Raw genomic sequence first — 13,707 nt, 5'->3', positions numbered from 1 at the left:
ACTTCCCTGACTCATGACAGATGTGCAGGGCATGGCCCAGGAATAAAGGCTGCAAGATGCATTGGATTAATTGAAAATAAACAAAGGAAGAGATGAGACTGAGGACTTTGACTCATGGACATTTGTGATCAGCAGGTGTAGGAGGTTACCTCCTCCAGACGTCTACCCTGCTTGTCTAGTGGATATAACTAGCCCGACAATAGAGGCAGCAAAGGAGAAAGTCTCATTCAACTATTGCTGCTCGGAGTCCAGCGCAGCCCTGTAATCCACCCTCAACTTCAGTTTATATTAATGCAATCAGGCATGAACTGTTGTGGTTGAGGACTGGATGCACGTGCTGCTACGGAGATCCACTGTGGGCAGGCAAGTCGGACAGCCAGAGGCAGTAACTCCCTAAACGTCCCCAGTACCAAGTCTTCAGAGTTTGCAGATCACAGCCAAGATTCCGCTAATCAGATCTGGAGCAGCTATATCTCATTTTCCAAAAAAAGACAAAAAAAAGAAAAAAAAGCAACAAAAATAGCCATTTTGAAACTTAAACAAGAGTAAAAAAGTGTTCTTGTCACATAATTTTCTCTAGAATCCAGTCTTTCTGCCCCAAATACTTTCATCCCCAAGGAAACAATTTTTTTCTACAGAAAAACAGCAAAGTTGCTCTAAATCACATCTTCCCTGGAGCTACAGTTCTGTGTAGTTGTTTGGAAACTGCACAAGATACTCAGCAGTATCTAGGGAGTATATTCAGTGCATATAAAGAACAGAGGAAATCAAGAGTAAAGGGTTAGCATTTCACACGCAGCACATGCACATGATTTTTTGCTATTTAACTAAAACAAATCCAAATAGTCTCCCTTTAAGTTGAAAATAAGGGAAGTTTTCTGATCCAAGAACTAAATTATTGGCAGACAACTTCAGTACCACTAATCTGAAACGTCATGGCATTCAAGTCTTTTTTTTTTTTTTAACTGGATGTTGTTGGGCTTTGGTTAAACATTCACAAAAATTGCTTTTTTCACTAATCTTGTTCTCTAACAACGAGTTAAATTTAAATTTTAACGGCAATCTAAAAATTTTAAGCAGATAAACCTAAGGGTATGACAAGTTCACACCAGAATCTTTCCATAATTACAGATATCTTAACACTATGACAGAGCAAAGTGGGCTTTTAAAGTTTTCTACTATGTGAAACAGATGGTTTTAAAAACTTTTAAAAGCCATGTCATAAAAACTGGCCAGCATTTTTGAGTAGATGAGTTACATATTTCTATATTCAATTCCACCTAAATTAAAGAAATAATTGAGCTACCTGATGTTCCCCAAGCACTGTCTCTCCACTGATCTCCCAGAAATATCCCTTTTGGTCCATCTTTGCTGGAATCGTCAGATTCCCAAAACTTTTTACCCGGCAACAGCTGCTGCAATTAAAAAAAAAAGAACAAAAAAGACAAAACACACACAAAAAAACAAAGCATGATTAAAATAAGTATAAAATGCAAACATAAACCATAAGCATCTCCCTTCCGTACATGAAGCAATCATTAAACACAAACTGATACATGCTTTTAATCAAAATACTTATATACTCTTAGGACGACAGCCATAAAGCAACTGCGACAATAATTCAATCTCAGCAATCCTCTTACAATCTCACTTTACGGGCACACGCACGCACGTGCATACACTCCACGTTCTCCAGCCTCCAAACACAAGAGCTGCTTGCAAGAAAAGTATTCAGCAGAAACACTGTTCTGTATCTGTATCATAATGTAATGTAATCATAAGTATCACAATGATGCAGACTTGCACCTGGGTTGGGAAGACACCCATAAACGGTCCAGCAATTCCAAGAGAAATCCTTGCGTACAAGTCCTGAAGCTCGGATCCCAGCAGGGACAGGAGACCTCGAGAGGTGCCAAGAGCTCTTACTTCTCGCTTATTTAATGACTGCTGAGTGCTCTCGAGGCTCTGAAGGTTATTTGTAAACACTAACAAGAGCGAGCAGTTCTGGGCCACTGCACCTGCCACGCATGTATTGTTCCGCCCAGACGAGGAGAAAAAGGTTACGCACTTACTGCGAAGGAGATCGAAAGCCATCGTTGGCTTGCAGGAATTCAAGGAAGACTGCACCGCACCGAAGTTCAGAAGATGGCAAGAACGATGCACCGATTTAGCAGATGCATTTTGAAAATACCATTCGTGCACAGGAAATAACCTGCCACGTGGCATCTATACGCACATCAAGGGGAATTTCGAGCCCCATTTAAGTGCCTTACATGTGAAGCATACAGTCTCCAAATTAAGTCTTCAGGCTGAAGGAGATGCAGCATAATTCAGGGCATTTGTTGCAGGCAGCAAAAGAAAAATGAGCCTTGATGGATGAATTTGGAATAAAACTAAAGGAACTGGAAGATTAACAAGCACTCACATAAGTCTGTTTGGAATTACCATAGCACAAGAATCATCAGATTAGTCAATGCCTCCAAAATATTATACACATTGGTAATTGTATAACCTATCAGTAGATGTGTAAATTTAAGGCTAGAGTGTAACAAGGTAAACACTTAAAACAGCTGGGTGAAGAGAAAGCAAACGTTTTAAAAGAGCTCATAGCTTTCACTGTATTATGGTCTGAGGAAAGACAACCCCAAAAGTGGCACTTGCTATTTGTTTTTTCACTTGAGGAAAATCTGTTTATTCAGAAACTCACTGTAAAGCAGGTCTGTATCTCTGAGGATAAATCCTAGGTTCACAGGTTTGGATAACCAGGGGCAACTGGTTACACAGAAATCAGATACTACAATGAAAACGACACCAACTTGACCTAGCACAGGAAAAGCAAAATTCCTGCTAAATTCTGCAGAACTACTACAGAGTAGACAGCAATTATGTTCGGTTATTTAACTAACAACCAGACAATGATGCTGTTGCCTAATGTTTAAAAGCTACCTTGCTTTCTGCAGTCAAATTAATTGAGAATAAGATCAATTCAGGACTTAAACAGAGGAGCTGATGAAAGGAAAAGGGGGAAGAAAATAAAGCCTCATGTGATCCCTTTGGAAAAAGCTTGCACAGATACAAGACGGAGAGCAAACAAATAAAATAATGAACAAGACTCAGCGCAGAAGCACTGCTGCTCACGTTGCTCTCAGTCGCACCTCAAGCTATCTAATGCACAAATGTGAAAATTTTAAGGCAGCAGAGACCTGCTCCCAGTTCCTCAGCCAGCACTGCTTCTGCTTACTGCTCACCTTGAGCGAGACCCATCACGGGAACATTTTGCTGGAAGTGAAGCATTTACATATGCACCTGTATATGAGGGTAAAAAAGAAGCAATTCCAATTTACAGAGGCCGAATTAACGTTCTCATATGACCCAAGAGTAGTAAGAGGTACTGCTGTTTTAACTCCCAGCCCACACTGGAAAACAAAGTTTTCTCTTTCTACCCGTTTGCAGCAAGCAGAAGGATCACTGCAAGGCATCAGCAAATCACTCACACTTCATTATTAAAAAAAAAAAAAAGAAAAAAGAAAAAAAGAAAAAAAACAGACTTGCAGGTGACTTTAGGATTAGTTATTGCATTGGAAACCCAGTGAAAGATTACCCATGGTTTTCTTAATAGTCAAACGACTAAAGCGGTGAAACTCGCACAGATTAACCTATTCCTCTGTTGGCACCGCAGGTTGGTATTGAGGGACTGAAGGAGCCAAGTCCATGCATATGTATTAAAAAAGACTAACACACATCAGGTGTGTTTAAAGTTTTTTTTCAGCTTCTGCCATGACCATATTTCATAAATGTCTTTTCACTCCTGCTGCCCCCATCCCACCAGACATAACTACTGTCTTCCTCATTCGGTGTCAGGGAAATTTTTTTAAGAGGAAAGCGATAGGAACCAGTTGACTTGAACTTTAGCTGCAGCTAACCAGTTCTCATTTCCTACGGCAATACCTAGAAGTGTGAAAGGATGCAATCTGTTACACAGTCACATCTCAGAAATAGAAGATGAGAAAGACCCTGGGCTTGCAGAAAGGAGGCAGGGAAAACACTGCAGAATATTTTCTATGCAATGAGAAATCATTCCTTAGTTTACAAGAAAACTGAACTCCTTCCATAACCTCTCGAGTTTCCAAAATGTTAGTAAGTTTTCCCCATGTACACACGAAAGCAATACTGGGCTCTACAGCTATCAAGAATATTATTTCTTCTTTAATGTAAAATGCAATTTTAAACTTGGTCAAGAAATTGCGTAAAATGTAAGAGGAAACCTACATTTGTATCCATGGACCAGAACAGAAAGATGTGAGTGGGGAGCCCAGCAACTGTCTGGCAAGGGTGTTCAAAGCAATATACACTCTCAACATTTTTAAAGCAATCCTAAAATCTGGACCAAACAACTGAAGGCTATAGTTATTCTTCCTAAAAAAGTCTGCTGTAAGTAACTAAGTTCAGTCTTCTTTCTTGACTTTAGTGCTTTAAAATATCTAGTTTCTCAGGCAACATAAACAACGACAGCAAAATGAGTTTTTTTTCTTCATTTCTAACCTTTTAAAGCTTACAACAGATTTCCAATCCAGTAGCTCCGGCAGAACTTTGCATTTTTAGCACAGCTATGGCTTACCAATTCCTGGCCTTCAGTGGCAACACCAGGTGAAGGCGAATATTCCCACTTCCTATAGCCCAGGATCAGGGCATGGTGCCTCTTTGAAGTCCCTCTTTAGAAAGAGCAACCTCTAGCAGCTCCATGTTACAAACTGGCATAAACACTTACTCGAAAAATAAGCAAAACTAACGCTTCTTATGAAGATCTGCTCATGAACTATAGCAAGGAGCTGTGTTATAAAGTGGAACCAACAGAGCAAGCTTTTACACGGATTTTGTTTGCTTTTTCAAATAGCTACTGACGTTTTCCTGAAAATACAAGTAGACTTCCACAAAAAGCAGTGAGTGCATGGAGGATGACCTGAGATCAGTTATTCTTTTATTGTTTCATCAACTGCCAACCTTTTTTTTTTTTTTTCTCCAAGGTCAAAATGCAAGCACTCGCCTCACTTAGCCACTTGATCCTGAGGAACTATACCTGGCACCTTCCTATAAATTTGCAGTGAATTTACAGACAGGATTGGGTGGGGGGGGGAACTCTCTCTCCCTCTCCCACAAGCAGACACTTCTACCAAACAAACAACTTCAACTTTCCCGCTGTATTTTTTTTTCCCCTGAAGATAAAAATTAAGATTTCACACTGTAAGCTTTGTACTGTTAGGGGAAAATAAATAAATAAATAAAAACATGGGATATCAGAATAATGACATTTAACTTCCATACTGATTCTGTTTGTATTTACAAGGAAGCGGGGGGGGGAAGACAATATTAGGCAATGGAGATCCTTGTACTGTCCAACCAGTACTGCTCCAAAGTTAGAGGATTAGCAAAGGAAGCAGTAAACGTCTTGTACTAGAGTTATGAAGATGCCTCCAAGATAAAGAATTTTTCCCCAGTAAGGGTTTTCATTGCAATGGAGGGGAAGGGGGGATAGAAAAATAAAATGAAAACAAAAAACCCCCACCTATACACTTATTTTAAGCAAAAACTCCCCCAGTTCTTCAGGTTGGAAATTAAGAAAGAAAAATGTGGTAGGTTACAAAACTAGTTTAATTGTTCCTTGTCTTTATTAAAAATTGACCCTATCTAGTATGAAAATAATCCCTCTAAGCCCTCTTACAGAGGACTTAACTGAGTTAGGCCAATATTCAATTTAGCGGGGTGAGGGGCACCTTGCACATCCACAACAGCAATTCTACAATCAACAAGAGCCAGCGCACATAGATCCCACCGAGATGGGATTACGAATTAGACAAATTAAGTAAACCAATCGCCTTTAGACAAGGCAAATATTAAGACAAAAGAAGCCATCTGTGCCACAACATAGCCGTGGGAGAACCGGGTTTAGCTGTGGCAACATATGTGTGAATGCAGGCTCTGCTTCCTTATGCTATATTCGAGCAAGCATCGTAGGTTTGCAAACAGTAAGATGTTATCTCCTCTATAAAACACTGCCATCCAAAAGGCAAACAAGATAGCAGGACGCGGCACACAGCGGGCAATTCGAGCTGGGACTCCCCAGGCAGCTCTGCCAACGTAAAAGCCAAAAGGAAGGGTATTGCCATCCCATCCCAAAAGCCAGCAGCTTTCTGCTGGATCGCAGAGTTAGGCTGGCGCCCGGCAGGGTCTGATAAACACAAGAGCTAACGCTGAGAAAAGGGCAAGACGGCACAATGGGGAACAGAGCGGGGAAGGTGAAAGAGCTCCACCTTAGCAAGATGGCAAGCCATTATATGGTGCATAATGTAAGTGCATTTCATTGAACCTATAGCCTTAAGCTGCCTTTCCCTAGAAGCCAGCGCTGGCCTAAGCATTTCTCGTTGTGATCTTGCTCAGTCGCTTGTCCCCAGCCACGGGTGACCATCGTCCTTTACAAACACGACCTCAACGCTCCAGTGTTCATGGCTGCTGGCATTAGATACTTAAAAAAAAAAAAAAAAAAAGAAAAAAAGAAAAAAAAGAAAAAAAAAAGAAACTAGACAGGGCCATCATCCAGATCTTTCAATACTCCCCAGCTGCCAGTGAATCATTACTTTGTGAGAGAGCACTAAAGTCATCTTTAGTGGAAAGCGAAGTCATGCTTTCGGGGTCTGGATTTGTTTTTGAATCAAATAAAAGAATGTCTAGGCACCCTTTGACAACTAATCCGCTTAAGGAAAAAATCAACAAACAAATACGCACTGGCTGCTGGAGAAGCAGGATTTTATCTAGGACCCAATCAACTGCATCAGGGAGACACATAAGCAGGGACACATCTCACTTTGGCCACTGCTGTTTAAGAGATCTGCTACAACGAACCGCGACCCCAAGTGAGGAGATGCACTAGAACCTGGCAGACGGCAGCGCAGAGCACAATAATTAAATGCCTGTCAGATGAAAACAGAAAATATTACTAGCTTGTCTTTTCAAGAGTAGGAGGAGTCACTGTTATCCCAGATATTCATACTTCAAAGTTTTCAGTCGAACTCCCCCAGTTTTTAAGTTAAGAACCCATCAGTTGCCTAATGTTTTTCTGCTCCCATGCTCCCCCCGCAACCCTCCCTGGATTAAGCTGCAGCTAGTGACTCACCCAGCTGCTCTTTTATTCTAGATACAGGCTTATCTCTCAGCATGACCTACTACCACATCAAGAACGTTGCAGTAGTTCAAAATGCCTGTAGGACACTGATGACAAAGACAAATAACACCTTATGGTATCTATGCACCGTCCAGTAGACCAAAAAGATGCTGCAAGAACACTTCATATTGCAAAGCTCCAGATAAGAGGGATTTAAGTGAAGAAAAGCAGATATCTACCTCCACTGTCTTCAAGAACTAAGATGAAAAATAACTTACACAGCTCACATTAAGTCTCAGGTAAGTATCACTTATGTGATCAAAGGCCTCAGACCACAAGAAGCATGGACGCATATTCTGATCTACACCCATTCTCCGCAGTTCTTCTAGTTCCTTTCCCAACTGCTACTCATCATCTTCCTTCATGACTTTCCAGTTCAACATCTGGTGAGAAGGGAAGTTTCACATACAAGTATTGAAGATTTCATTACACTTAAGCAGTTTTTAGTAAGGCTTCACAATGTTTCCTTTATTTATCCCCATATCTTCCTCCTTAACTAAAATAAACTGGACAAAGTGCTGAAAAGGGGGAAGAACATGTGCCTTTTGGAAGACAACCTTCAGCGCTAATGACTATGTCCACTATGAATGTCCCAAGTCTTTTCCATTTTAAAACAGGGCAAAAAGCTACTCTGCTGCTTTCCTTTTCTGTCTCATGTTTACAAAATTATTACACTTGGATTCACAGAGAAATTTAGGAAGGCACAAGGTCGGCTACAGTGGGGGAAGGATGGAGTTTTGAAGACTGAAAGGACTACAACGCAGATGAAAGCTGTGGGTTTTGAAACTATTCTTAATTTCCTCAGATTAGGCTATCCGTTCATCACAAATCAAAAGTTATTATCCTGCTGCCAAAATTCAGATAAGACATTAAATTGTTTGACAACCCCCCTTTAAAAGCAAGCTCTGATTTCTTCAGCTGCACAAACTCCTTACGCTGCCACAATTAGGATGGCAATGCTGCTCACTGAGAAAAAAAAGTCTTCCAAAAAGAAAGCAAGATAAAAAGATACCCTAAATGCTTTGCTTTCCCAAACGTAAAAAGCAAAACACACTTTTCCTCCTCTTTCTCCTCCAGGGTTTTTCACATCAGCTCGATGTTTGAGATTATTAACGCTTCCTACAGGTAAGGCTCAGGAGTTTTTTTTAAAAAAAAGCAAGAAATTCAAACCACATTTCCTCTTCTCCTCACTCACGTCAGACTTAAAATTCTTTTCAGTATTCTTAACAACTTTTTCAATGCATCCTCCTTCATATTCAACACAAAAAAAACCTAAAACACATCAGTGCCTTACTACAATAATGTCTGAACAACAAAGAGATGAGGCATGCTGCACAGCACCAGAGTCTTTAGTTAAAAAACGCATATTGTCTTGAAAGCCAATACTTATATCCTGCATTGATCTCAGTTTACATAGCTCTTTTACTTGGCTGGCCAGATGCATGTTCTACCAAGGATATTGAAATATCTTAGGAAATGCAGAGCTATCTAGTACAGAAACACAGCGGATAATGAAAGGAAGTTCCATGGGGACTGAGGGGAAAAAGAAAAGAAAAAAAAAAAAAACGAGAGAAACAATAAATATTGTCTTAGCTTAGACAAAGGAAAGGATGGAGTGTCATCTGTCCTAGAGAAACATGCTTACTCCAGTACGTGGACAAGCATAATGACAAAAGGAAAAAATCTCCAAAATTCCTACATCCCGGTTGCAAGATTAATATAAGTAAATAAGAGAGTCATCATTTGGAAATTTCAGCAAAGTAAACCTCACATCCTCAAAAGCAGAAAACAGTACTTCCCTCCCAAAAAAACTCCACTATGTAAGCGAAGAGTGGGTAAATATCGATGTATTCAGGAATGCCTTCAGGCATTTAAATTAACACAATCTAATGCCTTATTAAGTACAAAACAAGCGCTATACTTACTCTTAATAGTCTTAGGGAGGCTGTATACGTCATGTCTGAAAACAAACATCTTATCCAAGTGATATGTCTAAAAAATAAATATTTATATGTATACATACACACACACACACACCCTAAAAGAACATTCACACCACCATCATTCCTCTGACATGTTTCATACCACATGGAGACACATCAGCTGGCTGTTAGAAGCTTTAGATTGATTTTTAATGTCATGTTTTCTCCTTCATAAATCATTTTCATCTACTCTTTTAAGTCAATTGTCTCAATGTATGTTACTGTAACCTAGCAAAACTGAGATTTTCCTATCAGGCACCGTCAAGTTAAACTGCATCTTGGTATTACGGGCTTCCCAAGATGGAAGGAGAGAGGGATGCTGTAAGGCTCAATGAATTCCATGAGGTTTTCACCTGATAGGAGACCCACATACGGATCACCTCACATAATAATGCTGGTTTTATGTTTTCTCCAAACTGATCATTTCTGAAGTGTTCTTCTAGGGATTAAAAAAAAAAAAAAAAAAGATTCATAAGCTCGACAACAAAGATAAGATGGACTAAAGATGCAGAATATGAACTGGTCTGGACTTGACAGACAGGAACACAGAAAGGAAACCTCTCCAAAACAACCAACATACATCAAACTAGTGGCTGACCTGCTGCACTTTAATATCTTTCTACAACACAAGTTTTTCTCATCTCTATTCTCCCACAAGCTTCTGAATGGCCTGGCTAAACAAAAAGGAAATGAGGCAAGGAAAAAAAAAAGAGAAAAAAGTATTTACATCCAACTTTCAGATACCTAATGCAGTCACATAAACTGAGTTGCTATTCTTCCAAGATGCCCTAAATAATCAAGTTACCTAGATAACTTCTTTTTAAACCATCATAGTTTGAAAACCATCACACTGGAAGATGACCCATCTTGGCCCAAATCTGCTGCTTGCTTACTGTACTGAGTGATTAAAATAACTACAATATTATAGAAAAACAGTAAGTACTGGAGAACTCACTACTGGACAACTTCTTCCGCTGAGTCCTTTGACCTGTCCACACACACTTAGCACCTTTCCAACTCTAGATGAGGGTGCTGAGCTAATTCAAACATTAAACATAGTTCTGTGCTTTATGACAACAGCCAGTGGTGGCCAGGAGTCAAAATGGGGCAGAAGAAAACGGCACACAACTAAGTCCACAGTATTACGGGGTCTTGGGTCACCGTATCCCAAAATAAACAGGCTACAAGTATTGTAACGCTTATCACAGGACATATTTCTAACTGTTCTTTTACAACCACTGTTTTACTATTTGATGATAGAACAGGTGGAGGACTTAGCTGTTCCTCCCACTAAGACTGATTCCAGCCCGACAGGTTTTGTACTTTGTTAAAACATATACACAAACACACACACACGCACGTGCCTCACAGTCATAACAGAGAACATTCTCGAGTTCAGAATCACTCCTACCAAGCTAAAAATCTCTTCCTTCCTCCCTCTAAAATACATTTTTTCCCCTATAGGTCATTCACTTACCTCTCCCATAGCCCTTCCTTCCAGAGCAAGTGCTTGAAAATCATGATTTAGTTCATCCATAGAACGCACCTATTTATAAATGAGTAAGAAAAATACATGATCAGTTGCTTGCATTTCTTTTTAAGAGAGTCACAGTTTATCATAATTTTTTCTGATACAGACAGAGAAATATGTTCTAAATTCCAGTATATAACAAGGCAATTGGTGACTTACCTTTAAAACTCCCAGAAGCTAAAACTTATGCAGTGTTAATTTTTATACATGCACAAAAAAGGTAAAATAAGAAATTATTTAAGATACACAGTCTAATGCAACCTCCTTTGCTAAGTTTATTGCAAAGATTTATATTTCACATCGAGCTGTATTAATTTCAGGTGATGAAGGAGTCAATACATAAGCAAGTAACTCAGGACCATTTCCTTTCAGGCCAAGTCAAATAACTCTTGTATAAAACAGACAGATTTATATTTAACTTGCATCAACATGAAAGAGAAACTGGAAGAGAGACAATGGTGGGAACAAAAAGCAAATTAAATGAAAAGGAAAAAAAAAGTCATTTGAAGCCAGGGGCAAGGGACAAAGAGAAAGAGAGCAAATAATGTCTTAAATTCAGTTGCCAATTTTAGCTACTATTCTCGAGCTGGCAAAACAAAGGTACAAAATGTATCATGGGGGTACAAAACAGTACAGCTACTGGGGGTACAGGCCCAGCTTTGCTGAGGGGTGCAGTATGTGGATTTTGGGGATGATGAGAGGACACAGCACGTCAGAGTGAAGTCATGTATGGAGAAAGCTAATGAAGTAAGAGGGGAAGGGGAAGGAAAGACAAAATTCCATCAAAACATTGGTGAACCACTTCAAGTTAGAAATCTGTAATGTTACAGCTGCAAAAATGGATCCATACTTATTTTCCCTAAGAGGAGTATTACTGGTTAAGCACTTACACGAATGCACTTCTTTGCCATGGAACAATCAACCTTCCCATTAACATGTTACCGAGGTCATTTCTGTAGCTATACGTTTACTTGAGCAGTTATGTAATTTTCTGCTTCTGCTTTAGATCATGAGCTGATGAAAGTGGATTCAATTCAAATTAAAAAAAAGGGGGGGGATTTAAAACTTTTAGCTAAAGAAATCACGTTGAAAACGTAAAATAACAGGTTTCCTGATTTTCATTCCCAAATCTTACCAAGGCAATTTCCTACAGACCCTAAGCACTGAGTACATGTCCAGGCGCAGAGAAGAAACCTACAGACTTGAAGACAAAGCACAGAAGTACCACCACACACTAGGATTCAACCTAAATTATTGCCCTCCCAGATAATACACCTACGTTTAAGCAGTGCTTATGACAACAGCCACAAACACTTAAGATGGCACGTAAGCAATGCTACAGCTCCCACTCCACGTTTAGTAAACCCTGAGCAATCCACCAGATCTGAAACCCGCCTCTTCTAGATCAGCAGTAACAGTTTATATGACATTTATGAGTAATCTGCATGTCCTATTCACTGCATTCCCTCACACGAGCTGTTTTTAGGATGCTGAAGATTAATAACACAATGTTTAGTCATGTCACCACAGCAGATGTTCTAGATGCTTTATATCACAAAAAGGCAACGACGACGCTAACGGTTTGGATGCTTGTGCACCCTCTTGCGAATGACCGGTGCTATGAGCAGCCTCACCATGTTCACTGACCTTAGGCCTCACCCTAGCTTGTGATATTCCTGCCATTATTTCCAGCAGGACCGAGCCAAGGCTTTGTTACGAATGTTTTATTTCTATTTTAAGATTCAATATACTGCATCCAAGAATATAAAGAAAGCATTATAGATGACCTCCAGAAGTCCCCTCCAACCTAAACACTTCTACTGTTCTGCATTAATGATATATACTGTATAACTTAATAATATGATGTATTTATGGAATATACAAATCCTCAATGGTCAAATGCTCAGTCACAGGGCATCAGAGTTTAAATAAGGCACCCTCTGCTGTGGCCCATATCACAGAGGTGAAGACGACGCGCACTGAAACCAGAAGAGCACTTTGCAGCAGCTACAGCACAGGACAAAGACTTTGCTCTGCTGTCAACTTCATCACTGATCTGCCAGCTAACATAGCCCACGGGTCCCAGTTCCCCCAGCTGAGATACAGGTTAACCAGACCAAGAGCTTCTGTGAAACATTTTAAGCTGAGCTTGTGGAAAGCACTGTGACATCCAGCCGTTCCAAGCCACACAAGCTGAACATTGGCAAATTAGTATTTAAATGAAAGGTCTGAATTACAGAAATGCTAAACAAAGAGGTTCAGCAGGTGATGTTCATTCCCATTACTACCAAAGCAATGTCCCAGCAACCCGCAGAGACAGCCACGATGGCACTGATCCAGCACATACAACGTTGTAGTGGAGAAGCAGAGGCTACTTAGTTCCTCTTTTCCCCGCAACTTGACCCAAACAGATCTACTCCCAAAGAGGGATGTTGTGCTGTGGGAGCCTTGAAACAAAGCTGTGACAAAGAACCAATCATTATATTTATAGCATAAATCATGAGACTATTAAAAAGACTTTTTTTTTGTCAGATCCTAGCCCTAGCAGTTATACGCTGCCAACCTGAACCCCTCTTGCATCTTCAGTTGCACAAACTTCCTTGGTGAAAATACAGTTCAGAACATGTAGACAATTTCTAAATAAGACTTCCACTCCTCTCCTCAATCCCACCCACCCTCTTTTTTGATACTTAGGTCCTTTTCAAGGTCACTCTTACTCTACGAACGTAATTAATTTTTTTAATGCTAGAAAACGTATACTTTAATTTGTTGACATTAGATGCAAGCATATTTGCCCAAATACCTTGTTCAAATGTTTATTTGGAGCAGAAAAACAAGCTATCATTTACTTAAACCAATTGCAGCAGTGCAAACAGCTAACTGACATCCTCCCATACCACGCTCCCATACCAGCCTGAGTTCCTGGTGGAGAAAGGAGAACTGGTGTAACTATTAACAGAATCATTATCTCCAATACT

General features: G+C 39.9%; 1 protein-coding gene across 7 annotated transcripts in view; it reads right to left on the bottom strand.

The window, feature by feature from the left end:
• PUM1 (pumilio RNA binding family member 1) overlaps window positions 1-13,707 on the bottom strand; it is a 74,871-nt gene that overhangs the window by 43,758 nt on the left and 17,406 nt on the right. For 5 of the 7 annotated variants that reach the window (XM_062593856.1, XM_062593859.1, XM_062593860.1 and 2 more), the window contains exons 3-4: window positions 10,676-10,744; window positions 1,307-1,415 (exon numbers count right to left, since the gene is read on the bottom strand). In XM_062593856.1, coding sequence (XP_062449840.1) covers window positions 1,307-1,415; window positions 10,676-10,744 — 178 coding nt within the window. The remainder of the gene's footprint in view (window positions 1-1,306; window positions 1,416-10,675; window positions 10,745-13,707) is intronic. The other 2 variants (XM_062593858.1, XM_062593863.1) reach the window with 1 other exon arrangement.

This window comes from Rhea pennata, chromosome 23 (assembly GCF_028389875.1).
Source record: "Rhea pennata isolate bPtePen1 chromosome 23, bPtePen1.pri, whole genome shotgun sequence".
Classification (NCBI taxonomy): Eukaryota; Metazoa; Chordata; class Aves; order Rheiformes; family Rheidae; genus Rhea; species Rhea pennata.
Note: the sequence above shows the minus strand (reverse complement) of the source record. Positions and strands in the feature narration are given on the sequence as shown.